Source organism: Xyrauchen texanus, chromosome 25 (genome assembly GCF_025860055.1).
Source record: "Xyrauchen texanus isolate HMW12.3.18 chromosome 25, RBS_HiC_50CHRs, whole genome shotgun sequence".
In the NCBI taxonomy this organism is placed as follows: domain Eukaryota; kingdom Metazoa; phylum Chordata; class Actinopteri; order Cypriniformes; family Catostomidae; genus Xyrauchen; species Xyrauchen texanus.
Window position 1 is genome coordinate 16,968,782 of NC_068300.1, and position 26,047 is coordinate 16,994,828.

Here is a 26,047-nt window from a genome sequence, read left to right on the forward strand (position 1 = left end):
GATGAGTGAAGAGGACAAAAGCCAATTAAAAAGGGGTTGAAATCTTTATTTAGCCTAAGGCAGTGCAATGGTTACCCATAATCCAGGGTTAACACCTTGAAATCTGGGGCAAAACATGACTGGAGAACCAAGCCTACAGCAGGAATAATCTCTCATTCCAAAATTTTGTATTTGCAGCAGAGGAACTTGAAACTACAAGAAAATGGCTTACAAACAGTGTACACACGAGGATTTATTACAAAAAGAAATGTAATACTCTTTAGTAAATAACTCTATTATGAACTTCAGAAGGAATGTGTTCAGCTGCTCTGGACCTTGATTTTGTGGAGATGGTTTTCTCTGCTGTTTAGTGTAAGAGGACTCATGATTTAGGCATTATAGGATGATGATGACACTTTTCCTCCATGGCCTGTCCAGTTGGTGTGGATGAAATGGCCAGGGTTTGATAGCAGCTCATAAGTGTGGGCACCAAAGTAGTCCCTCTGTGCCTGAATGAGTAATAATTTCAGAGAAGATATTAGCTTATCATAACTGAAGACTAAACAGCTTTATATGTAGAGAAATTTCCTGGGTGGGAAACATTCCTTGAATATTATTATAAACACAAGACTCATATATATATATATATTCACACACACAGAGTTTTAAGTAACTCCTAAAAGGAATAGTTCACCTTTGTGGTGAGATTATATTTGAGAATTTCTGGGAGCAACAGTGTGCAAACTATCACACACAACCTTAAAATCCTCTCCAATTCGTTATAGTTGTTGTTATAACCATAAATGACCCACAGTAATCCCTGTGCTAAGACATATGGCCAGCACGTCTGTACAGTCAGAGAGAGAGAGAGGTTTATTTGTGTTAAGATGTATAGAGAGGCTTACTTGCAGCAGGTTGGCTGGGAGCATCTCGTGTCTGTAGCCGTCAAAGAATGACAGTGCGGTTGTGAAAGATGGCATGGGAATTCCCTGCTGTACACCCGTACTTACAACCCTACGCCAGGAGTCCTACAAAACACAACTTAAGTTACTTACATGATTAAATACCATACAAAACTAATTCTACGCAGCGGCTTTGGAACACTAACAAATCTTAGAATTAGTTTTGTAATGGAGCACATCTGAGCTTGAGAAAGTTTCATTTGTACAGGAGTTTGCTCAAGCTAATGTAGTAATACAATGCATATACTGTATTATATCCCAAACACTAAATTAATGAATAGCGCACTGATGACCAGTGTTTACTCAAAATAAGTAATCCTCTACAAATTACTTCTCTAAAATTGATTGATCATTTAATCTAATAAGTAATCACATTATTAATTATTTTAAGTTACTTTCAAAATAATTTTTCCTAGAAAAGTTTTCTGTTTTCCGCTCAAATTCAAAATGTCTATATTTCCTCCTTATTGGGCGATATGAAAATGATCACTATATTTTTTCATTAATTCATTTCTTTCAACATCGATATTTATCACAATATCCATTTCATACCATTAATGGGGGCAGAACTGCATTCCACATGCATGTTAGACCTCATGCATGAATTAAACAAAACGTGTTTGTTTACAAGTAAACTCCAGCGGGTAAGCCTTTAAAGTACACTCAGTTTAGGATTTAATCCTACATAAGGTGTGTGACCTCTTTTTGATGAAATTTCACCAATTTCAACATGTTCAGCTTATGTTTGACTCCGCTGAAAGAATTTCTTGTGACGCTTCACACTACAGCTCAGTAAATGGAGGTAATGCACCATAAGCGGGATTGGCAACTGCCAAAAAATATCAGAAGAAGAAGAAACACTTTCTTGCACTATAGATCATGATTTTTTTCCAATTCAATAGTACAGAAATTAACAGCAATGGTGTTAATATCGGAGTAGTTGTGTTCAGTCGAGAGCTGTTTTGCATTGTCAGTACTGTCTTGTTTGGTACACAACGATATTAAATTATCCGAATAGCTAGCTGCTTGCTAGCCTCAGCGCCGATTCCCATGACAGCAGGGTTCCATGCTAATACTTCCTAACAGGCTGATTTCATGACTGGGATTCAGTTAGCTAGTTGTGTGTATAACTGCTTGCATTTTTTAAAGACACATACCTAATCCTATTGTCTAAATGTAGAAATCAAAAATAATTCAAAAGTTTATCAACGATATAAAAAAATGTATTTCCACGATAAATATAGTTTTATCTCCCAGCCGTCTCAGAATCACTAACAGATGTACACATGAATTCATAATATAAATGTATTGTACATAGAGATTTAGTGCAAGTAATGTACTACAAATAATTACTTAAATTGAAAGTAACTGTAATCTGATTGCAAGAATTTTAAATGTAATTTTACACTGCTTTTTCCCCACTAAAAAAGTAATGTTATCACAGTAACTAATTAATTAGTAATTACTGTAACTACTGGCGACTAGACTACACTGGAAGCACGGCTTCCCCTAAAATTTCATAAGTGATGCGGCAAGGACAAGGTTATTATTAGGGCTGTAATGATACGTGAACCGCAACCGAAATCGTGATACAAACATCCACGATCCTGTGTCATGGTTCCTGAAGACCGAACCGCGACACACGCCCCTCTCCAACCCCAGAAGCCTGCCAACAGTTACAGATGCAGCACCTTGAACTCTTTACACACACTACAATACAATTCCACTACAACAAAATTCATTTTCTCATTTCACAGTAAATATTACATGTAAATCATGAAATTATTATGGAGGTGGCAGTGAGAGAAGCTGCGTTGTCTTATTAAGGTTTTTGCACACATTGAATCTTGCTTCACTAGCAGGATTGCATGGTCCCTGTGTCAGTCGCTTGCTTTGTCACGTGAGAAAAGTCGTGGCTTTCTTTCAGCGCAGTGCAACAGCTGTGCTCGTGGTAAAGTATAAGATGCTTGAGATCGCATCACATAATCTTATCATGGATGTTGTTACACGATGGAACAGCTCAATGGAAATGCTGGAACGCTATCTCGAGCAACAAGCGGCAATAACGTCAGCCCTCTTGAGCACAGAGGTGCGCAAAAATGCCCGTCAACTCAATACTCTGGATAGCGCCGACATCAGTGATGCCGAAGAAATAGTAAACCTTCTTAAACCGCTAAAAAAAAAAAGTCAGCACCGTCCTGTCTAATGAAAAGAGTGCCACCCTGTCACTCATTGTGCCCTTAAAATCCATGATCGAACAAAGCATGACGAGAAATACTCTACAACTATAGCTAACATGAATATAGCCATCCTGCAAAACCTCTCAAGCAGATACACAGAGGAACAGAATTATCTGCTAGAGTACTGCCTTGGACCCCAGATTTTGATCGTTGCCCCACTTACTCCCTGAACAACGCAAAGAGGTTTTCCTCCGGTTGAAGAACAAATGGAACCAGTTACAGCAGGTATGTATGCATTACTAATTGTGTGAGTAACTGTGTATTTGCATTTGTGTGCGTGTTTGTCAGTCCATTTGCATGTTGGTGTACTGTAACTGTAAGTAACCCAAACAAACCCACAAGCTGTTTGTGTTGAGTTGAACTTAATTGAACAGAACAATATTTGTTTTAATGTTTTGTTTTTTATTTTTGCACTTTTACTGCTTTAAGAATTTCTCTCTTAGGTGTCAGCTATCTTAATTCTAATTTCATGTTAAAATTCAGTTTTATTAAGTTATTGAAAATTGTTATTGCTTTGGAAATAAATCTGTTATTTGAATTTGTTTAATTTTTTTTTTTTACGTATCGAATCGTGAGCTGAGTGTATCGTTACACCCCTACAGTATACTGTATATTCAATATAAATGTGAACAAGTAAATAGCCTGGTATATTGCTGCCATTAGTTCTCTTCATTTCTTTTTGTGCTTTAGTAGCAGTGTTACAGAAAATAAGGTGGTCACTCTTGGTTCTCTTCCTGTACCTGACACTCCTGAACAGCATTACTGAAGAAGTTATCCAGCAGTAAATTCTGCAGCTCTGAATCCCGGTCAAACGCTTCCTTGATCTTTCCCAAGAAAACACTGTAAAAGGAAAGAGTCATGCCAATTACTCACAGCTAATAAAAGTAACCTACAGTTACATTATGATCTGTAACTATATTACATTATTGAGTGTATTACTGTACTGTGATCATAAAACCAAACTGTTTCCTCATTGCTGTGCATCTGGGATTACACTAAACATTAATATCACTTCCTAGTGTTCATAGGGTTGCAACATTCACTGGGAGGAGAAATTGTGAAGTCTCAAATGATTTCATTGTAATACAGCAACACTGTCTATCTTGATAAGCAATGAAGTGTTATCTTGAATAAGGCATACATTCTTATGTAATGCGAATGTATGCCTCACCTGCGAATAATGCAGCCTCCTCTCCACATCAGGGCAATAGCACCATAGTTCAGAGACCAGCCGAACTCTTTGGCAGCCTGCCGAAGCAGCATGAAGCCTTGAGCATATGAAATGATCTTAGAGGCATACAAAGCCTAAAAAAGGAAACAATTCATATTGAGAAACTGATAGATCTGGACAGAGTTCAAATCAAGTTAAAATAACTCCATTATAGTAATCCATTTTATAATAGCATTTATTATTAACAAACATCAAAGAATGCTAATCAAATAATACGCTGATGTACATTCAAATATTAATATATCTGAATACAGTTTCCAGGCCAGTTCAAAAACATTAAGGGATTTACCGCCATTACATGATTATGTCAACAAAGTTGCAATATTGGATATATAACTTTACACAGATAAATATAGCTTAACTCCTATTAAACCCAGAACATCCTGATAACGTTTCATGACATTTGCACTGTATTTTCATGTATAAAGATCTACTTTTACTTTGAGAAAAACAATTATTAGTTTGAACTCCAGTTTAGTTAAAAACGAAAACTGCAATGATCCCAAACATATACATAGATACATAGTATCTATATTTAACTGAGTTTGTCTCACCTTTCTAATGTCTTCAAGGAACTGTGCTTTGTTTCCAGTGAACTTGACACCCTTGGGGCCGGTGAGGCTTTTACTGGCTTGAACCCTCTCATCCTTTAGAGATGAGAGACATCTGGCAAAGACAGCCTCTCCTGCAAGTGACAGACACAAAAACAATGATCGCCAATTAGACTGCATCTCTGGTCTGATAATGAGATTAGAATCAACATGTGACCATGTCATAGAGCCCATGCGGAAACATATAAACATCAAATTGTTTAAGCATGATTGACAGGGCCTACACAGAACATCCTGATCATATTTCACAAACCAGAAAGAGTTCTACAATAAGACATTCTCTGTTGACCTTTCTCATCGACAAGGGGTTTCTGTCCACAGAACAGCCAGTCACTGGATGTTTTTGGCACCATTCTGAGTAAACTCTAGAGACTGTTGTGAAAATCTCAGGAGATCAGCATTTACAGAAATACTCAAACCAGCCCATCTGGCACCAACAATCATGCCACAGTCGAAATCACTGAGATTTCATTTTTTTTCCTCATTCTAATTGTTGATGTGAACATTAACTGAAGCTCCTGACCTGCATCTGCATGTTTTTATGCAATGCTGCCACATGATTGGCTGATTAGATAATTGCATGAATAAGTAGTTCTACAGGTGTTCCTAATAAAGTGCTCAGTGAGTGTATAAATACTGCATTTAAAAAACATTTAATTGTGAAGTAAATATACATCATGATAGTAGGCCTATTTGTTGTACTGAATTTAATTTATGCTGATTTAAAAAAAAAAAAAAGCCTTAATTTACTTGCAAAACAACTTCTGGTGTAATTGGTTTAGGGTGACCAGACATCCCAATGAAAATGGGACAGTCACGATTTTACAGAGTTTAAGTCTGGTGCCTTTTGTCTTAACAATAGTCTTAGCTACAGTTTGATTAATTTAAATAATCATTTTAAATTGACATGGTTGCACTTCATGTATATGTTCTGATTTTTTGTCATTGTCATCTGGTCACCCTAGATTTTGTAATCAGTCAGACTCCGTCAGAGAGCTCAGATTACCACATATATTGTAGGCTACAAACAGGACAGACAGAGAAAAACCTTCAGCTCAGCATGACTTTGTAATATATTATCACTCAACTCAAGGCCAACAGTTGTGGGAAAAGTAGAGTGCAAGTAGGAAAAAAAAGAAAAAGATGGGAGTGGAAAACAGCCAGTCATGGTGAACTAAGCACTGACTGGGCCTTTGGTGGAATGCAGCCTATTGAGAGAAAGAATCCCCTCCCCCTCCCTCTCTCCCAATTCAATTTCAATTTAAAAGTACTTTATTGGCACGATTGTGTTTATATACAATATTGCCAAAGCATTAATACACAAAACAGATAATGACAAGACAAATAATAATGATAAGATAGTAACAAATAACAATAAAGATACAATTAAAATAAGGTGCCAGAATCACACACACACTCTCTCTCAATCTCTCTAAACATTCAACACCTCAAAAACAGCCTTTTGTTGGGTGCACACACCCATATAGGCCTGACTGACACATTTTGACACTAAATGTACAAGCCTATTAGTCTAATAGTTGTGAACCTATATATGTTTTTCAATAGCTGAATAAGCGAGTAAGGGTGGCCGATGGCTGATGTAATGCAGATATATTGTAAATAATTACATACATAAAACTGCTCACATTAAATTAGCACTTCTGTTACACAATATTTAATTAAAAATTCACAAAAAAACTGAATGTTTTTATCTATTGACATGGTAGTCAGCATCGGACACAGGAGGGAACTAACATACTAACTAATGGTAACCAGGTGATGTCAATTGCCTCAAAATGGACAAATAGTAGCTAATTTATCAGCCTAGCAGATATATCGGTCTATCATCCAGTATGCTTATATGCACTTTATAAGTTGGCTCTTGGCATCGGAAGCAACATAATTACATTAATTTCACTTTATGAGCGCTAAATATGCTTTTCATGTGGGACACGGATGTGTGCTTGGTCTGTGAAGCCAAATCTTGACAACGCCGACATTCTGAACAGCACTAACGAGGGAACGAGAATTCACCTGCTCAGCTCCTGCATCAGTTATAAGACTTTACACATCTACACCCTTACTAAAAATTTATCCCAGGTAAAGGTGCAATATGTAACAATTTTCATGTAATATTCGTCATTTTTGCCAATGTGTGAACGGCTTGTAATGCAACTTAAAAGAAATGAGCCCTTCCCGGACTTCCTAGGTTGCCTATTAAAGTCTGTAGACTGATTTTCATGTGAAGGGAGCGGGTCACTTTTGCCGGGAAAATCCAAAGGATGCGATGTCCTTAGAGCCTTGCCTCAGACTGTAATAGCTTCTCTTCTGCTATTCAACAGCGACAACAAACTGCAACACCTTTATCTACGTTATCTTAGAGATGGAATCCAGCAAACGTCCGGCCCCCAGCACAACACTGACTTCTTCACAAACTCAGAGTAAGCCAAAAAAACATTTATCTACTGAATCCAGTCTGGCCAAGCGGGAACGTGATTGTGGCCGAGCGAAAACTAGCGTGATCATCAGCAGGGCATTTGATTCCTGCGTCAAATTTGAGACCTTCGTTCAATTTTGGGGATCAAAACAGACACTGAATTGGCGTTCTTCTTATTGGACAGGTAAGCTGTGTGAAATATAGTGCCATAAGGATTGATCTCTGTTATTTTAGCTAAACTGCAATAACACATGAAAACACCATTTTATAAACAGCTACTGTCCTCATCCACCAAATTTAGCTAACAGCTATTAATAAAGCTGGCTAGCTAACTAACGCCAAAATAGGATATTGTATAAATGCAGTCAATGTATCATGCAAAGAAAAGTGATTACTTCAAACTACAGTCTCACATAGCTAGCCCTGTTCCAACACTGGAGAATCAAATATAATATACAGTCTCAAATTAGTAAAACAATCATAACTGTAATTTTAATTCTGTCAGCATGATGTGGGTGAATCACATTGTCTCGTTGTATGTTAAGTCATTGTTTTGGCTGATGCTCGCGTCCCTATGGAGTGTGTGCACGAGCATGAGCAACAGGTAGCTGGCTACATTGCACTTCAACGGCCACAGGTGTCATTAATAACAAGAATTTCTGAATCTTACATACTGCACCTTTAACTGTAACAGAATTTTTCATTACAACTTTGGAAGTTGGAAGTTTCCAAGAAAACCCCAGATAGCATGAATAGTTGGAAACAAGTCAAGGGTATATAAGTATTTTGAATTGGATTAAACTGAAAAATAAGGTGTAATCAAACGATTGATGATCACTTTGTCTAATCTGTATAATTTCTTTCAAGAAGTACCTTATTTTGTTGTGGATGTCCCAATGTGGATATTTTTCACAAAGCTCAATAAAATATTCAAATTATACTTTGGTTGCATTTGAGGGCAAAAGTAATTTAATTGATTGTGTAAAATAGGCACATAATATCGGAATTACGATCACAAGGCCCTGAAATCGAAATCGTATCGTAGCAGATTTTGAAGTATCTGCAAATATTGTATTGCAAGCCAAGAAAATCGATATAAGATCGGATCGTGATGAAACGTCTGATTTACACCCCTATATATATATATAGGTCTATCATACAGAACGCTGTGACGCACAAAGTGTATTACTGGCAATTCTTCAGCTGATATCCTACCTTAAAATATTAGATTACGCATTGTGTAATGCATACTTGGACAAACAGATGAGGACTGTAGCTCAACTATGCAAAAACTTGCTGTAGGTTAATTATAACTGTGCATGTATACAATGATAGTGGTTCTCAAATGTTCATTGTCTGATAAAAAAAAAAAAAAACAGACATACATAAATTAAATAGTTGACAAAGAGCACTAACTTTAATTCATTGACCAAATTAACTCATTACAATGAATTGAATAATTGTGTTAAATTAATTTTACGACAGTGCTTCTCTTGTCTCATTTTAATATCATCACTCACTGTCAGTGTACAGAAGGCCCATTTAGGTTCATTAGCTGAAAGTAGCAGTCTAGTTAATTCCGATGAAATAAGAATAAAACAGCAGTCTATCAAAATCATGGATCAGTGACTCTAGACAAAATCAGTGAAAAGGACATTGAATGAGAATCCTGAATTATATTTGGGGTGGTAGCCGGTCCACAATTTGTGTTGAACTGTTAAATTAGTCTTCTACTTGAAGTTTGAGAAACACTGGACTAGCACAATAAACAATTTCACTGAAATTCCAGCACTATTAAAAAGGTCACCAGACAACATTTTATGAAATCAACAGGTTCTATGATTTTTTTGAGAGATGTGTTGATAGCACTACTGTCCTTTGGTAGCGTTGTGAGTGGCTAAATATATAAAACCACAAGCTGTCAAAAGCCACAGCACAGGAAAGAATAGAAAATCCCACTTATGTCACATCAGCTGAAGAGATGAACAAGCACTCAACCTACTTATGAAGACACTTCATTCAACAACGGTCACGCTCTCCCTTATCACTAAATAACAAGCCAAACACACCTATACCTGGGTAATTACGCAAGCATCTTTCTTACCGATCAATGTGACAGGTGTGCCGTATTCCAAAGCGGAGATGGCCGTCCATTTCCCTGTGCCTTTCTGACCTGCACTGTCTCTGATTTTGGGCAGCAGATGAGTGCCGTCTGTGTCCTTGAACTTCAGGATATTTGCAGTGATCTCAATGAGAAAAGAGTCCAGCTCGGTTTTATTCCACTGATCGAAGGCCTGAAGGAAAACAGACAGAAATTACATTTCAAGAGGAAGCAGAACAAAACAATTCAATTGAACAATTCTTCAGAAGGAACAGGGTGAGGTGGATTTCATAACAAAGAAACAAGGAAGGAGGAAATAAGATGCTGCAAGACAATACAGAGGGAAATTAAAGAATTACAACATTAGGAACCCAAAGGGTGTCCTACATTATAAAGGAATCCTAAATAAAGGAGGAAGGTAATGTCTAACCTTTGCCATTTCATCATGGTCCATACACAGCACATCCTTCATCAGATGATAGGCCTCACAGATCAACTGCATGTCACCATACTCAATACCGTTATGAACCATCTTAACAAAGTGTCCTGCTCCTTCATCTCCAACCTACAAAACATCAGTTTGGAAAAGCACATTTACAGTGTATAGGAGGTAGCTAATGCATAGGGGCCGTTCACATCAAACATACATTGACAAACTGTTGAAAAAGTGCAAATCTAAACATAAGCTAGTTCTAAATCTTTGCCCATTATTCAGTGTCTCGCAGAAGCGCCTTGTATTTAAGACTTGTCAAGTTAAAACATAATCTTTTAAAAATACGTTCTGTTACACTTGTTACACCCCATCTAGCTTTTTTTGACGCAAGGACACGTTCCGTGTGAATGGTCCCAATGTGTCCAAGAACTTCTTCATTGTTTTAATCAACTGTTTGCCTTCACTAATTCATTTTAAATGGTCATGCGGTGACAAATAAATATTTAAAACTACAAATATCTCATATAGTTTCTCAATTACTATGAGGTCATAAAGTTTAAAAAAGTTTTAGAAGAAGTATAGCATGTCACACTGCAGGACATGACAACTTTCTTAAAGTACTGTATTTCTACTACCAATAGAAATAAATACATATCTAATGATAACTATCACTCACCCAGTCACAGCAGGGCTCCCCTGTGCCCACTTTGGCGGCAATATTCTGAAAAATCTCTTTTAAGTGTGGCCTTTGGGAATAAGATAAAAAAAATTAGATGCAACAAGTGAAAGCCAGTGTGTGAAACAAATGTAAATATTTCAACAACTGAATAGTGTGTCTGTATGTATACTACAATAGTGGCTGATTTAACCACATTTATTCTCACCAGGCCTCCTTATGTCCTCCTGGCATCAGTGAAGGTCCATATCGGGCGCCTTCCTCTCCTCCACTCACTCCACTCCCCACAAACAGCAGATTTTTCTCCTTCAGGCTCTTACAACGTCTCTGTGCATGATGATCACATAATAACCATTTAGATCAAACATAACAGCACCTCTGATCACAAGCTCTTACCATTTACCATTATTATATCTGGGTGTGGGTTGCTGGACTCACTGTTGTATCTCTGTACTCTGAATTTCCACCATCAATGATGATGTCACCAGGCTCAAGAAGAGGAACCTACAATATGAGGAAACAAACTAAATTATTTGATCACTTTGGAAAAGTGACTATACAGTGTCGAATCACGGTGAATGGTGACATTTACCAGTTTATCGATGAAGTCATCGACAGCCTGTCCTGCTTTGACGAGGAGGATGACGCGGCGAGGTTTCTTGAGTTTAGACACCATTTCTTCAAGGGACTCTGCACCAATCACGTTAGTGCCTTTGGCTTCATTCCTTAAAAAGTCATGGACCTTGGACACAGTCCTGTTGTATGCACAGACCTGAGGAAAGACAATATTAATAACATTTTAACCAAGAAGAGCATCATTAGGACAGGTGAGGAGGGAAAAAGGACCTTGGAAATGGAGAAAGGCAACAGCATTGGTGACTTACCACAAATCCATGGTCATTCATGTTTAAGATCAGATTCTGGCCCATCACAGCCAAACCAATGAGAGCAATATCTGCTCTGTGGAGTCAAGGAAAGGGATATTACAACAATGAACATGCTATTGATCACTGAGTTCAAGCTTATTGGAATGTGTATATGGCTACATGACATAGAAGTGATTTCGACACCATCCAATTCGGTATATGAACAGAAAAGAAATTGCTCAATATAACAGGCTTGATAGTGACTAAATAGTCAGTCTTTATAGAACTGGTGCTGTTAATGTGCAATTAACTTACACTGAGCACATTAGATTCCGTGTTAATAATAATATACACAGTCGAAGGTACTCCAGTAATACGAAATGGCATTTTCAACCAAGTGAAACGTAGAAGTCATACTTACTGAGCCATGGTTGAAGGTTGATTCCGTCTAAAAGTGACACTTTCGATCAGGGTTTTCACTGCTCCTACTGCACCGTCTCTGCTGAACTTCCTAATTCACGACCTAACCAACTCCCAATGAACGCGCCTGACAGATGACAGTATCTGTTACGTCAACATTGCCTCACTCTGTGATTGGCGGAGACTCGCTGAGCAGAGATTGGAGGCTTTTCATTGGTTCTCTGTTTCTGTCCCTCTCCCCGGTGTTCTGAAATTTTTAGTTGCACTGGGCGGAACATACATGAATAATCACGAGCTTCCTGTGTCATGTTAAAGCGACCATGAAGATATTAGTATTGATATTAAACTATGTTTTCGGAAAGGTAATTACTTTTCAGCGTCAAACGCTATATAATAAATCTAAACAGTCCAAATATTCTCTTCAAAAATGGGCAGGGATGAGGACATTGGGGTCCCAGAGATATAAATTAGTGGGGTTTGAGAGATCTTAAATTAAACTATTTCATAAAGATTTCATCAGTCGAGGGCACTTATATATGAATATTAAAATATAAGATCAACAGATCGTTTTGAAGCTGAATGACAGCAGTTTTTGTGTTGAAATATTTTTACATTTAGAATCTATACATATGTATGGAACAGAAGAGGCCTTTTGACAGATAAAATAATACTGTATGGTGGGTCAGGGTTGTCCCCTGAGAGAGAATTTATACAAATGTAAAAGTCTGGATGGACCATTTTTATATTTTCCTTCAAGTGTTCCTTCAATTTACATAAAAACAGTGAAGCGTTAATTAGCTGTTTGATTAATGTAAGTATAAAGGGTTTCCTTGCCATGATGACAATTAGAACAAAAATCTGATTGTTTATAAAAGGATCGTAACATGCTGCTTAATAAAGGTAAATTTAGACGCTATAGTCTACGGGTCCACGAGAGAGGCAACAGGCGTGGAGCGGGAATAAACCACGTTCATCGCCAGGGAATAAAGCGCATAGCGCTGGACGCTCTTTATTCACGCTCTAGAGACTGAACGCTCTTTATTCCCGCTCTAGAGACTGAATGCTCTTTATTCCCGCTCTAGAGACTGAACGCTCTTTATTCACGCTCTAGAGACTGAACGCTCTTTATTCACGCTCTAGAGACTGAACGCTCTTTATTCACGCTCTAGAGACTGAACGTTCTTTATTCACGCTCTAGAGACTGAACGTTCTTTATTCCCGCTCTAGAGACTGAACGCTCTATCCCGCTCTAGAGACTGAATGCTCTATCCCGCTCTAGAGACTGAACGCTCTTTATTCCCGCTCTAGAGACTGAACGCTCTTTATTCCCGCTCTAGAGACTGAATGCTCTTTATTCCCGCTCTAGAGACTGAACGCTCTTTAAGTCAATATCACTATAAAGTGCCTTTGGTGTCCTCATCAGAATCAGTCAGTCATCATGAACATAATGCAAAATAATGAAATTCTGAGATTTTATTGTAAATGGCCAAACACTTACACACATACAAGTACAATGATAAGTCTCTTGAAATGTGTTTTTCTGATTTTATACCATTTTCTTTGATTGGATGTATGTGATTTTGGCATGTCCCACAAGCTACTCAGCTAACTTCAGTGAGTGTAAAAAGTGGTTAAATTACATAAAATTAAAATACTTCTTGAATGTTCTTTTTGTCCTCATCAAATTATTTAATAAAACAAGTCATTTTGATTATTTATATTTTATTTTCATAATAATATTAAGCCTTTTGCATGTGTCCCTGAAATTGCTGTCCACCCTGTCATTATTGGGTAAATGCCCCTTTAAGAAACCAACTGATGTACACAGTGACATCCCCTCCCCCATTTGTTCTTTCTTCAGTGGAGGTTAAAACATCTGCTGCACACACAGCAAGTATCTACACTTATATTTAAAAATTTTCATCATATTGTGTTTGTAGTTGCGTGTTGTCAAGCTTAATATGTCCACCCTGTCATTGTGAAATATTAATTAATATAAAAACTTTTCAGAAATTCAAAATATATATTTTAAACAATGCACAGTCAGCTTCAGTCAGTGAATCACTTTGCTAACTGCTACACACCATGTGCTCATTAAATGCTAACTTTAGCCAAAAATGTCCACCCTGTCATTGTCCACCCTGTCACCAAGCCTTCCATTGACAGGGAGGACATTTACAGTTTTTGCCACATTTAGATTTTTTTTTCACATATCAGAACAGTTATAACACAGTTATAACACATATTATAACAGTAGATTCTATACATGAGTGGACGTGAACTTTTTTGTAGGTGCGTTCACACAGTCTCTAAATATATGAACAAGAATAAAAATAAAGCAATATAAATATAAATATAAATATGTCCCCGCAGTATCAATTAAAAGTATAAAATAAAAAAAAAGCCAGAGGTGGAGTGTGGAGAGTGTCAGGGTGAATACCGGGCATTGTTGATAAGGCAAGTGGCGGATGGGAAGAAACTGTTCTTGTGGCGTGAGGTTATTGTCCTGATGGACCTCAGCCTTCTGCTGGAGGTGAGTGATTCAAAGAGATTGGGAGAGATCAGCCACAATCTTTCCAGCACGCTTCAGGGTCCTGGAGTCGTACAGGTCCTGGAGCGGCGGCAGATTGCAGCCAATCACCTTCTCTGCAGACCGGATGACACGCTGCAGTCCTCCCTTGTCCTTGGCAGTAGTAGCAGCGTACCAGATAGTGATGGAGGAAGTGAGGATGGACTCGATGATGGCTGTGTAGAAGTGCACCATCATTGAATTTGGCAGGTTGAATTTCTTCAGCTGCCGCAGGAAGAACATCCTCTGTTGTGCTTTCTTGATGAGGTCCTGGGAGATGATAGTTCCCAGGAAGCGGAAAGACTCCACAGTGTCAATTGTGGAGTTGCAGAGGGTGATGGGGGCAGGTGCAGGTGAGGCTGAGTTCTTCCTGAAGTCCACAACCATCTCCACTGTCTTTAGAGCGTTGAGCTCTAGGTTGTTTTGGTTGCACCAGGTCACAAGGTGGTCGACCTCCCACCTGTAGGCGGACTCGTCACCATCAGAGATGAGTCCGATGAGGGAGGTGTCGTCCGCAAACTTCAGAAGCTTGACGGACTGGTGACTGGAGGTGCAACTGTTAGTGTACAGGGAGAAGAGCAGAGGAGAAAGAACGCAGCCCTGGGGGGGATCCAGTGCTAATGGACTGTGAGTCGGAGACGTGTTTCCCCAGCCTCACGTGCTGCTTCCTGTCAGACAGGAAGTCAGTGATCCACCTGCAGGTGGAGTCAGGCACACTTAGCTGGGAGATCTTCTCCTGGAGCAGAGCCGGGATGATGGTGTTAAAGGCAGAGCTGAAATCAACAAACAGAATCCTGGCGTAGGTTCCTGCGGAGTCCAGGTGCTGGAGGATGTAGTGGAGGGCCAAGTTGACTGCATCGTCTACAGACCTGTTGGCTCTGTATGCAAACTGCAGGGGGTCCAGGAGGGGGTCGGTGATGACTTTGAGGTGAGAAAGCACAAGGCGCTCAAAGGACTTCATCACCACAGAGGTCAGGGCGATGGGTCTGAAGTCGTTAATTCCTGTGGTCCTTGATTTCTTGGGAACAGGGATGATAGTTGAAGACTTGAAGCACGGCACGTGACATGTCTCCAGTGAGGTGTTGGCACGTGACATGTCTTCAGTGAGGTGTTGAAAATGTCTGTGAACACTGGAGACAGCTGATCAGCGCAGTGCTTCAAGCTGGATGGGGAGACAGCATCCGGTCCAGCAGCTTTCCAGGGGTTCTGTCTCCTGAAGAGTTTGTTGACGTCCCTCTCATGGATGGAAAGAGTCGTCACTGGGGTGGGTGGGGGGGGTACCTGTGAGTGTGCGTGTGTGAAATAGACTTCATGTCAGGACACTGAGTCACACCTCCTTGTGTGTTATTTATTATTGTGTTTTATTGATGAATTGTCTGATCTTCATTGGAGTGCTGTGAATTTAGATATATTGTGATGTGGTATTGGCTCTTACCCAGTGTGCAGTGTTTTAAGAATATGCTGACATCAGCTTTTTGTTCACTATCTTTGCTGTGAAATTGATTAATAAAATGGTATTTCTTTGTACGGAACAATTTCTCTGTTTGTTCAGTGCGCGAACCTAATTGCCTAATTCTATAGAAGCCTTGGTGGTTACTTACAGTTCCCCGGGTTAGACCTCGGGGTGGCGTAGTCGATTTATATTTTTGTAATAAAAATTAAATTCTGAAATCCTTCTTTATATTGCTTAAGGGTTTCTTGTTGTTCCTGTTGTTTCTTTAATGTTCCTGTTCTCTTCTAGTTCACCCATTAAAGCATTTGTCCACCCTGTCATGCCAGGTTCCACCCTGTCATCTTGTTGTCCACCCTGTCATGTTCAACTTTTATGAAAATAAACAAATTATTTTAACAAGTTAACAAAACCTTGTGTGTGATTTCTTAATAAACAAATGAGGCCCAGTTAGTATTGTTTTAAAGTTTGACTAAATATCTTTGTTGTTAGATTTTATTTAGAAAAGAATGTGCAACTATCTCATATTTTATTGGGCAAAACATATTTAGGCAGTAACTTCATTATTATCAAAAGTCTTTTACCATTAACTAAAATGTTTTGTTGGGAAAGGGACACATTATCTTTCTGCAGATCTATAATCACTATGGAATGAAAATGTATTTATTCTACTTTGAATTTGTCCATGACAGGGTGGACATATTTTATGGTTTGCTTGTATATTGTCAGCTTGCAGTTTATTTATAAAAAGTGCTGGAGCTTGACCAATATGCATTTCTAACAGCCTAAGGTCTCCTTAATACAAAACATATAAAGTTAAATGGAAAATCTCAGATTTTTTTGTGGAAATTGTGAAGTCTCAAAGGCACTTTATGGTGATTTTGACCCTCCCGCTCTAGAGACTGGACGCTCTTTATTCACACTCTAGAGACTGAACGCTCTTTATTCACGCTCTAGAGACTGAACGCTCTTTATTCACGCTCTAGAGACTGAACGCTCTTTATTCACACTCTAGAGACTGGACGCTCTTCATTCACACTCTAGAGACTGAACGCTCTTTATTCCCGCTCTAGAGGCTGAACGCTCTTTATTCACGCTCTAGAGACTGAACACTCTTTATTCACACTCTAGAGACTGAACGCTCTTTATTCCCGCTCTAGAGACTGAACGCTCTTTATTCCCGCTCTAGAGGCTGAACGCTCTTTATTCCCGCTCTAGAGGCTGAACGCTCTTTATTCCCGCTCTAGAGACTGCACGCTCTTTATTCCCGCTCTAGAGACTGCACGCTCTTTATTCACGCTCTAGAGGCTGAACGCTCTTTATTCCCGCTCTAGAGACTGAATGCTCTTTATTCCCGCTCTAGAGACTGAACGCTCTTTATTCCCGCTCTAGAAACTGAACGCTCTTTATTCCCGCTCTAGAGGCTGAACGCTCTTTATTCCCGCACTAGAGGCTGAATGATATTTATTCCCGCACTAGAGGCTGAACGCTATTTAATCCCGCACTAGATGCTGAACGCTATTTATTCCCGCACTAGAGGCTGAACACTATGTATTCCCTCTCTAGAGGCTGAATGTGCTTTACTCCCGCTGTAGAGGCTGAATGCTCTTTATTCCCGCTGTAGAGGCTGAACGCTCTTTATTCCCGCTCTAGAGGCTGAACGCTCTTTATTCCCGCTCTAGAGGCTGAACGCTCTTTATTCCTGCTCTAGAGGCTGAATGCTATTTATTCCAGCTCTAGAGGCTGAATGCTATTTATTCCCGCACTAGAGGCTGACTGCTATTTATTCCCGCTCTAGAGGCTGAACGCTATTTATTCCAGCTCTAGAGGCTGAACGCTATTTATTCCCTCTCTAGAGGCTGAACGCTATTTATTTCTGCACTAGAGGCTGAACGCTATTTATTCCCTCACTAGAGGCTGAACACTATTTATTCCCGCACTAGATGCTGAATGCTATTTATTCCCGCACTAGAGGCTCAACGCTAGTTATTCCCCCTCTAGAGGCTGAATGCTATGAGAGCGGGAAAAATAGCATTTAGCCTCTAGTGTGGGAATAAATAGTGCCGCTCTAGAGGCTGCACACCTATTTATTGCCGCTCCAGGCACATATACAAGTACTAGTGAGGCATCAGATAACTAGCACAAATATTCAGAGCTCAGTCCGGCTTTAATTTTCCTTCGGTCCGGATCCGAACCGGAGTCTGCCTATTGAGTACCCCAGCTATAGATCGTAAAATTATCCACCACAGAATTACTGAACTACAATATTACTAAATATTTTACATATTTACACACCTTACAATGTTAAATGTACACCAGCAATTTGAGGGAATAGCTGTCAATGACAATGGGATGCCATGGGGGAGAAAACACTTTAAAGGGGTGCCATAGTTAAAAATGTTTGGGAACCACTGTGTTATTGTACTTCAAAACGTTGACAAAATTTGTTTTCAGAAGATATGAGCATTTAAAATGTACAGTCTTACTTCAATCTGAAATCCCAGTCAAAATCATAACATAACATTTACACTAGAATTAAAACACTCCCTCCCCCTACATCTGTTCAGCGCACATGTGTGTTCTCACATGTCCTGATGATTTGGGGTCACAATCCATGCTGTAGTATCACTTAAAAATTGGGGTAATTTTCTTTGAAGGAGTAGGGCATAAGGATGATCACTTCTGAAAAGAACACACCAGTGCAGGAGCTGGATGCAGAGGCAGACTGACCATCGGGAAAACCGGGACTTTTCCTGATGGGCCAGCCGCATTGTGCCAAAGTGGGCCGCTATAAGCTTTTATTGACACATTTTCTCCTGGTTGTGAGGTAAGTGGCTGGAGTTTATCTATATGTTTGATGCAGGCATTTTTCAGAGGTTTTTGGGGTGTAAGCAGGGGTGGGTTTACGATTTCTGAGGCCCCAAGCAACCGACCAACTTGGGGCCCCATTTCAAAAAGTTTTGCTAAATGACATGAAATTTATTTGAAATCATAACCTTAAATTCATCCTATCAGCCATGTTAGCCAAGTACATTCAAAATATTTAATTAAATAAAAATCTAGTTAAAGAATATAATGAATGCATGTTTCCAGTTTTTCCACAATTCAGTGATAAAGCAATATTTTTACAAAACACTTTTTTTCTTTCTTTTTTTGTGAACGGTGCGCAAAAACTACTTCACCCAGTTACATTTTGGAATTCCATTGTTACAGTATTTATTAATATTATATCCCAACAATTATTTATTGTTGTCCAGGTTGTCAATATGATACAGTATTATTATTATTACTTTGATTACTTGTGTATACAATAGTAATGTATTTCTGCCTTATTTAATTTAATCTGGAGCTTATATTCTGACTTTGCAGTGTATTTTTCACCATGCTGCAAAAGGCTGTATTTTATGTAAGCATGGTTAGCAACATTTGTAACTGTAACTATAAACATACAAACACGGTGGCCACACAGCACACCAGAGCATCAAGCGCTTAAACCCTGCTTGGTGCAGAACAATCTAGAATAATGTAACACAGTCACCTTTTTGCAACCTGGACTGGTTCAGAATGTTAAATATTTGTGACACCTGCACTAAAAAATAATCTAGACACAGCGCAATGACTAAAACAGAACGCAAGAGTCTCGTCATGCATTTTTGAAACCTGAAGTTCTTTTTAACTTGACACAAGGACGTTCGTCCTAAGCATTTACATAGAGAAACAATGGAAAACAGAACACTTTCAGTGTGAACGGCCCCTATCTCACCTGTTCGCGCGTATCTGTGTGAGTGAAAGTGCATGGGCGAAACAAGTTCGAAAGGCCTGTATATTTTTTTTAATAAATTACAAACCCGAATCCAAAGTCATTCTGACCCCAACCCGACGGCTTTGTGAACAGCTGCGAGACCGCAGACAACAGCGTATTTGTGCATTTACTCAGAACAAAATGTCACCCCTCAAGCTGTTTTTGTAGAGCTTTCCTACCCAGGGGGGCAGGGCGGGCCCCACGTAATTGCGTGGTGGTTAAACCGGTACAGATGTAAGCAAGGGTTAAATTTGGATTTTTTTGAGGGAAAACCCTAACGGACCACGTTCTGACTCTGATTAGACGGAAGCATAATGCTTTTGCGGATCAGGCTCTGACTCAGATTAGACAGACACATAATGCTTTTGTGATTTACTTTACAGAACTTTAAAAGTGTTTTTTTAAGCCTATTGTCTATTTAAAAAAAGGCACGAGCATGTGTAACATACTTGAAAGTTACCTCAGATGCAATCAAACTATTAAATAGAATATTACCAGCTCTTAATTTATTGCCATTGTATTATTGCATTTTCTTTTGAAAATTTAAAATGTTAATATGAGTGGATTGTCTCTCTCCACGTAGAATGTGAATGAGTTGGGTCACCCCATAAAAAGAAGTTATTTCTCTTCTTAAATGTAAGAAATATGATATAGTGTTTCTTCAAGAAACGCATCTTTCCCCACAGGAGGTAAGAGCAGGGGAGTTATTACACTGATAAGTAAACATCTACAATTCAAATGTCTCAAACAGATTAAAGATAAATTAGGAAGAGTCATTATTGTTTTAGTTGAAATTCAGGGGCAAAGGTTGATTTTGGCTAATATTTATGGACCTAACGTTGATGATCAGGGCTTTTTTATAGATCTTGAAGGGATGTTGCAAGCCGCTGGCACCCCTCATGATATAAAATTGGGAGGAGACTTTAATCTTTTGATGGACTTTTATCATAATAAAGCAAAAGTGTGTAAGCCCCCTAAAGCAACATTGACGCTTCACAGGATGTGTACAAATCTTGGTCTTACAGATATTTGGAGACATTTGAACCCATCTGGTAGACCATTGATATTAATAATGCTTTTAAGAATTCTATCTTGATCTCTATAGTTCCACGTCTTCGTCTACTGATTAAGATATTAGAAATTTTGTGGAACCATTAGAACTCCCTAAACTGATGACTGAGCAAAATATTTCTTAATAACCTTAGAGGAGCTTGGCGAGGTAATTAAGGTCATGCCTACAGGCAAGGCTCTGGGGCCAGAGTGGAATATACTTCACATATATATTACTCATAAGAATTTCTAGGGGTGCCAATAATTGTGACCAACATGTTTTGGATTATAGTTTGTTTAGTAATGAAATATTTCCCCTCTTTCAATTGTTCTACTTTTTAAATGAAAGATCAAAAGGATAAAGAATGCAGATTTATTTTAACAGCCTTCTTTGCTCTACCATGGGTGCCAATATTTTTGGCCACTACTGTATATGTGTGTGCAGTCAGGACAAATGACATTTTATTCAATTGTTTTCTTGAGTAACTTTGAAAATGTAACTTAATTGGCAAATATTGGGTTGCTTCGCAATATTTGCACATCATTTATCAATGAGAAAATCTTTGTTTTGTTTTACTAAAGTACATTTTAGCTATACGCTCAAGTACAATTTTTGGAAACCCGAAAGTTAAATATAATTTATTTGTACTTATTTCATTTTAAAAAATTCACATGAAGAAAGACAAAACAGGATCCTTTGTTCATCTAATGCACTGGCTGTAATTTTATTTTTACCTCATTCACTAAACAAGTCAATGGTGCAAGATTACCATACACAGAATTAGGATATATGCATTACACGTCTATGCTATACAGTGAATGTTTTATAATTATTACAAATACAGGAGACATATTTACATTTTAATCCAATTTCCATACAACATGTAATATTTACAAAATAAGTATGAAAATTAAGCCAATCTGACAAATAATGTACAGTGTTAATGCCTCTGTTGAACTATTTTCTGTTGTTTTACCACAACAAATTGGGATGTTCATTTGGAAACATTAGGCCACGGATGGGGGGGAGGGGGCTGTGGGGGGTGTTATAGTAATGCCAGGTTTGCTTCAAAGGCAGCATGGGAAAATGCATTTGGAGTCAATGCATAAACAATTCAAAGGAGGTGACTTTGTCAAAAAAATAAATTTAAAAAATCCAATATATAATTTTGAATGACCTCTACAAAATATATTCCCTGATGTTAGAAATTAAAGTGAACAGGCATCCTCATAATTCTGCCCTCCATATCTAGAATATCTTTAAGATTAAATGTAAGAAAGTCCCCTTGTAACATGGTCAAATTAAATTGAAAATTGTTTCAAGAAATAAGCACAGCTACACATCAGTCCCTAATAAAGATAATTTATCTTTTATCTGATAATTCATGCATTTTGAATTCAAATACATTCAAAGTCCACTTCAATGAGTTCCTAAAACCTAAAGCCATTTGGTTTCCATTTGAGAAAACAACAAAAAAGTTCAAGCTTTATTTGTTCTGTTAGTTGTAAACACATATTTTGTGCAAAGAACTGCAAACTATTATATACACATTGCAAAAAAATAAATACAGTTAATGAAATTCATTATGAATATTTATGACTTTACCTTAGTAACCAAGCCACTCACAAAAGACAGTAAAAACAATGATGAAAATCTTTGCCCTGCTAAAATGCACAATATTTAGCTCATATGTGTGATAAATTTACTTTCATGATAAATGCTAACCTTCACTAATCTTCAGTGCAAAAAAAATCAAAACCGGTGACACATTTTCTCATGCACTATGTGCCGTATCTGAATAAATATTAAATTTGGACATTTTCACAGATGCTGTAACAATCCAACAGCTCAGAGAAGCCCTACAGGCTGCCTGACCAAAGGGCAGAATATTCAGAGTCATTTTCATGTGTTCCCTGTGAAAATGTTCTTTGTGCAATTTAAAAGCAGCAAGAATATTAACTTCATAAGGAATGACAGTGATCAGTCTGCAAACACAGTAAACCCATACCACTTCCTGTGAAAATGTGGTGGGCAGTACTTTCTCCTGGTTGTTTGGCCAGAGTACTACTATTACATGCCCAGCCAAATCACTCTTTTTAAATATCTATTCATCTTCCCCAGCAGACTAAAACACTGATAATTTCAGCACTTGTATCTTGATGTTTTAAAGAGTACAGAGCAAAGATTTTCATAACAATAAAAAAAGCTGAAAACATACAATCCCTTTTCCCTTCATTGCAGTGAACTGTATATTTGGCCTGTCCAATGCTAATTTGTTCCAAAACCATTTTCTACTGATAATGATTAAACAGAAATCCTTTTTAAAGGTCAAACTTTCTCTGTTCAAATAACTAATGAAGAATAGTCATTTAAAAGTAGGAAATTCTCTCACTAACTTCCATTGTATGTTGCATTTGCTCTTCAGATAATGTAAAACACTCATCATATGTTGATAAAATAAGTTAAATTAATCAGTACAGTAAAGAGGTACATGATAAATGTTCAATAATATTAAAATTTACGAACTCCTGTTCATGCTCTAGGGAAAAAAAGGCTGGTTTATGATCCTGTTGAGGTTTAAACAGAATGGTGAAATTCGCAAAAGCCAAAACTGACCACAAACACCATTAAATTAGTATCACACTCATATATATATATATATGGCCTTCCAACGAGGCAAAACCTTTGGCCAGCTGATCTTTCTTGTTAAAACTGTCTGTAAACCGCTGCTTTTATTAAAACAGTAAGGAAAAAAACCAACAAGGAATGTGTCATGTCTCTTCATGAGTTGCATAAAGCACAGTAATCCTACATGTTATGTACAAATGGATTTCCATTCAGTTAAGTGGTCTGTGTCTAATTTTTTTTGCACCATTTTGTACTAATGTACCGAGGGAATCATTTGAGTAGAATACTACAGAAAAAGTGATATGCAAGATGTCATCAACATCTTTTACAGGAGCTATATTTCTTTGCAAATGGTATGTTTTACGTCCTTGATGTGTGGACTTTTGTCAAGCAAATACACTGCAAAGTGGTACAGTTCTGGACATATGGGTAAACTGGCGAGCGTACATGGTCTATGTCTTGACCATCATGGCTTGGTCTAATTCAGCTAATCCATTAAGCTGATGCAGCAATAACATTCATTTGAGGGACAAATTTTGCTCTAATTTTCAGTGCTTTGGTCCATCTAAAATTATTATTTTTTTATTTTTTGCATTGTTGGTATAACCACTTTTTTTTTTTTTTTTGCAGTAACTTGAGCAAAATAGCTATTTGTTTATGTTTTGTATGCATTCTATTAGAGAAAGTGGTGTTCATTAACTATGAGTGTTTTTTTTAATATTATTATTTATTTTTACTTGGTGTAGTTGTAGGGGATTTGTTTTGGCAAACCAACTGTCTCCAGAGTGTCATGGCTGTTGTTGGCCATGTGGGCAAGATGTTCCTAGTGGACAACACTAGTGAGGACGATCTTTACAGACAAGAGCAACTCAAGAGAAAAAAGAACCTGCTCTGAAGATTCGTGCACACACACAAATAGACTATTACAACATGCTACTTGGAGGTTCTGTTATGACAAATAACAAAAGTTAAGACTGAATAAATCCAATCGATAACACAAAGGGTTAGGAAAGAAATAGAGAGGACGAAGAAGGAGAGAGTTGGTGTTCAGGAACTGAAAGTTCTTTTGCTGGAGAGGAGAACAGCCACAGGTCTACATACACGAGAAACCATCAAGAACCACAAAGATTTAGAAGTGTTAACACACTTAGTACGTTGTAAAGGTAGACAGAGAAATATGAGCATTATTTATGCCCATATGTGCGCTCGTTCAGTTCTTCATCAGACCGGACCGTCTCCTCGCCAACTTGGACCTGGAGGTGGGGAAGACCAAAAGAGTTGGATAAGCCACTGCAGTATGTTAACAAATAAAAGATTTGACAGTTTAGAGCAGTGGTTCCAAACCTTTTTTCCTTGAAGCCCCTCTTCTAATATATAAGAAAGTCTGTGTCTGGATTTTGCATAACCGCAAAAGAGATGATGCTTGAAAATTTCTAGTGGTTGACACATACAGTATCAACTGGTATATCATTTTTTTACACTGTATCTTTGACTGCAAAGCACATGTTTCCACGCCCCCATTGTGAACTCTGGTGCTCTGGTTTAGAGCACCCATATCAGAAAAACAACTTGGTCCAGACTACACAATGAACCAAAAGTAACTGTAAAAAGCCGGGTTGCCATACAGTTGGCAATTAATTTATGGCAATTTTTAAACATTTCCAGATTTTTCATGACCATGGGAACCTTGAAAAGCCACAAAATCATCCATAAAACATTTTTGGGGGTAAAGCTTGTGATGTGTACCTTATCGTTCCTGCTAATAGTGGGTTGAAGGCATAGAGCCAGTCGTTCATGTCTTTGTCATTGTTGGCCTGGAGGAGAATTCCTCTGTGCTTGGTGCACACAGCAAATGTATTGGGTGTCTGGAAGACAATAAATAGCAACAATCAGCCACGATTGAAAGATAGTGTTGAGATTGATCACATGGGCATGTAAATATTATCTAACAGCTGATTTTTCACAAAACGGATAATGTTTTACCTTAAGCATGGCCTGCTGGTCTTCACTGTATTCCACCTGAGCAGTGGATAAATTCAGCATGCCCCTCTCTACTGGGTCCTTATCATTGTTGTAGATGAACACATACGGCCGACGTACCACCACAAAGTGCTTTACCCAGGAGTTAGAGCGGGGCTCCATGAAACTGAGAAATCCCTTCTTTGATACCACAGATCTGTGTAAAGAGACGATTAAAGGGCAGGTCAGACCAGAATCCTTCTACACAACAGCCATATCATCTCAAAAAAAGTTTTTTACATGACAGCCTGATTTCATGGTTTTTGTGTTTAAAATAAGCTGGACCCTGAGGCCATAGTAGAATATAGTAAGAGGTCAACTTCAGAGCCTTTGTCATGGCTTGCTATTTGCGAGAATTGAACCAGCAACCTTCTGGTTACATTAGGCCTCATTCATGAAAAACAAGCATAATTTGCGTTTCAATTATTCCTCAAACCAATGTACACTGTCACATTCAATTCAATGCAACATTTTATGAAAAGGATTTATGAATGATCTGCACAAATATTAATTAGTGAGGCCCACTCATTTATTTTCCTTCTTTTTTCTCTTGAATGAACATGATATCAAAT

General features: G+C 38.2%; 2 protein-coding genes across 2 annotated transcripts in view; both read right to left on the reverse strand.

Annotated features, from left to right (window-relative positions):
* Nucleotides 1–12: 12 nt before the first annotated feature.
* On the reverse strand, nt 13–12,064 carry LOC127618808 (6-phosphogluconate dehydrogenase, decarboxylating). Its single transcript, XM_052091443.1, has 13 exons — nt 11,958–12,064; nt 11,555–11,630; nt 11,263–11,442; nt 11,109–11,174; nt 10,879–10,997; nt 10,671–10,740; nt 9,992–10,126; nt 9,565–9,754; nt 4,967–5,097; nt 4,353–4,486; nt 3,922–4,021; nt 885–1,007; nt 13–488 (listed from the first exon to the last, which is right to left on the reverse strand). Exons 1-13 carry the CDS (start codon nt 11,963–11,965, stop codon nt 369–371), a joined length of 1,452 nt encoding a protein of 483 aa, XP_051947403.1. The 5' UTR covers nt 11,966–12,064; the 3' UTR covers nt 13–368.
* A 9,467-nt stretch (nt 12,065–21,531) lies between these two features.
* The window catches only part of LOC127618389 (kinesin-like protein KIF1B), a 47,192-nt gene continuing 42,676 nt past the window's right edge, over nt 21,532–26,047 (reverse strand). Inside the window, exons 31-33 of the mRNA XM_052090800.1 lie at nt 25,440–25,632; nt 25,203–25,321; nt 21,532–24,709 (exon numbers count right to left, since the gene is read on the reverse strand). Coding sequence (XP_051946760.1) covers nt 24,667–24,709; nt 25,203–25,321; nt 25,440–25,632 — 355 coding nt within the window. The 3' untranslated portion in view covers nt 21,532–24,666. The remainder of the gene's footprint in view (nt 24,710–25,202; nt 25,322–25,439; nt 25,633–26,047) is intronic.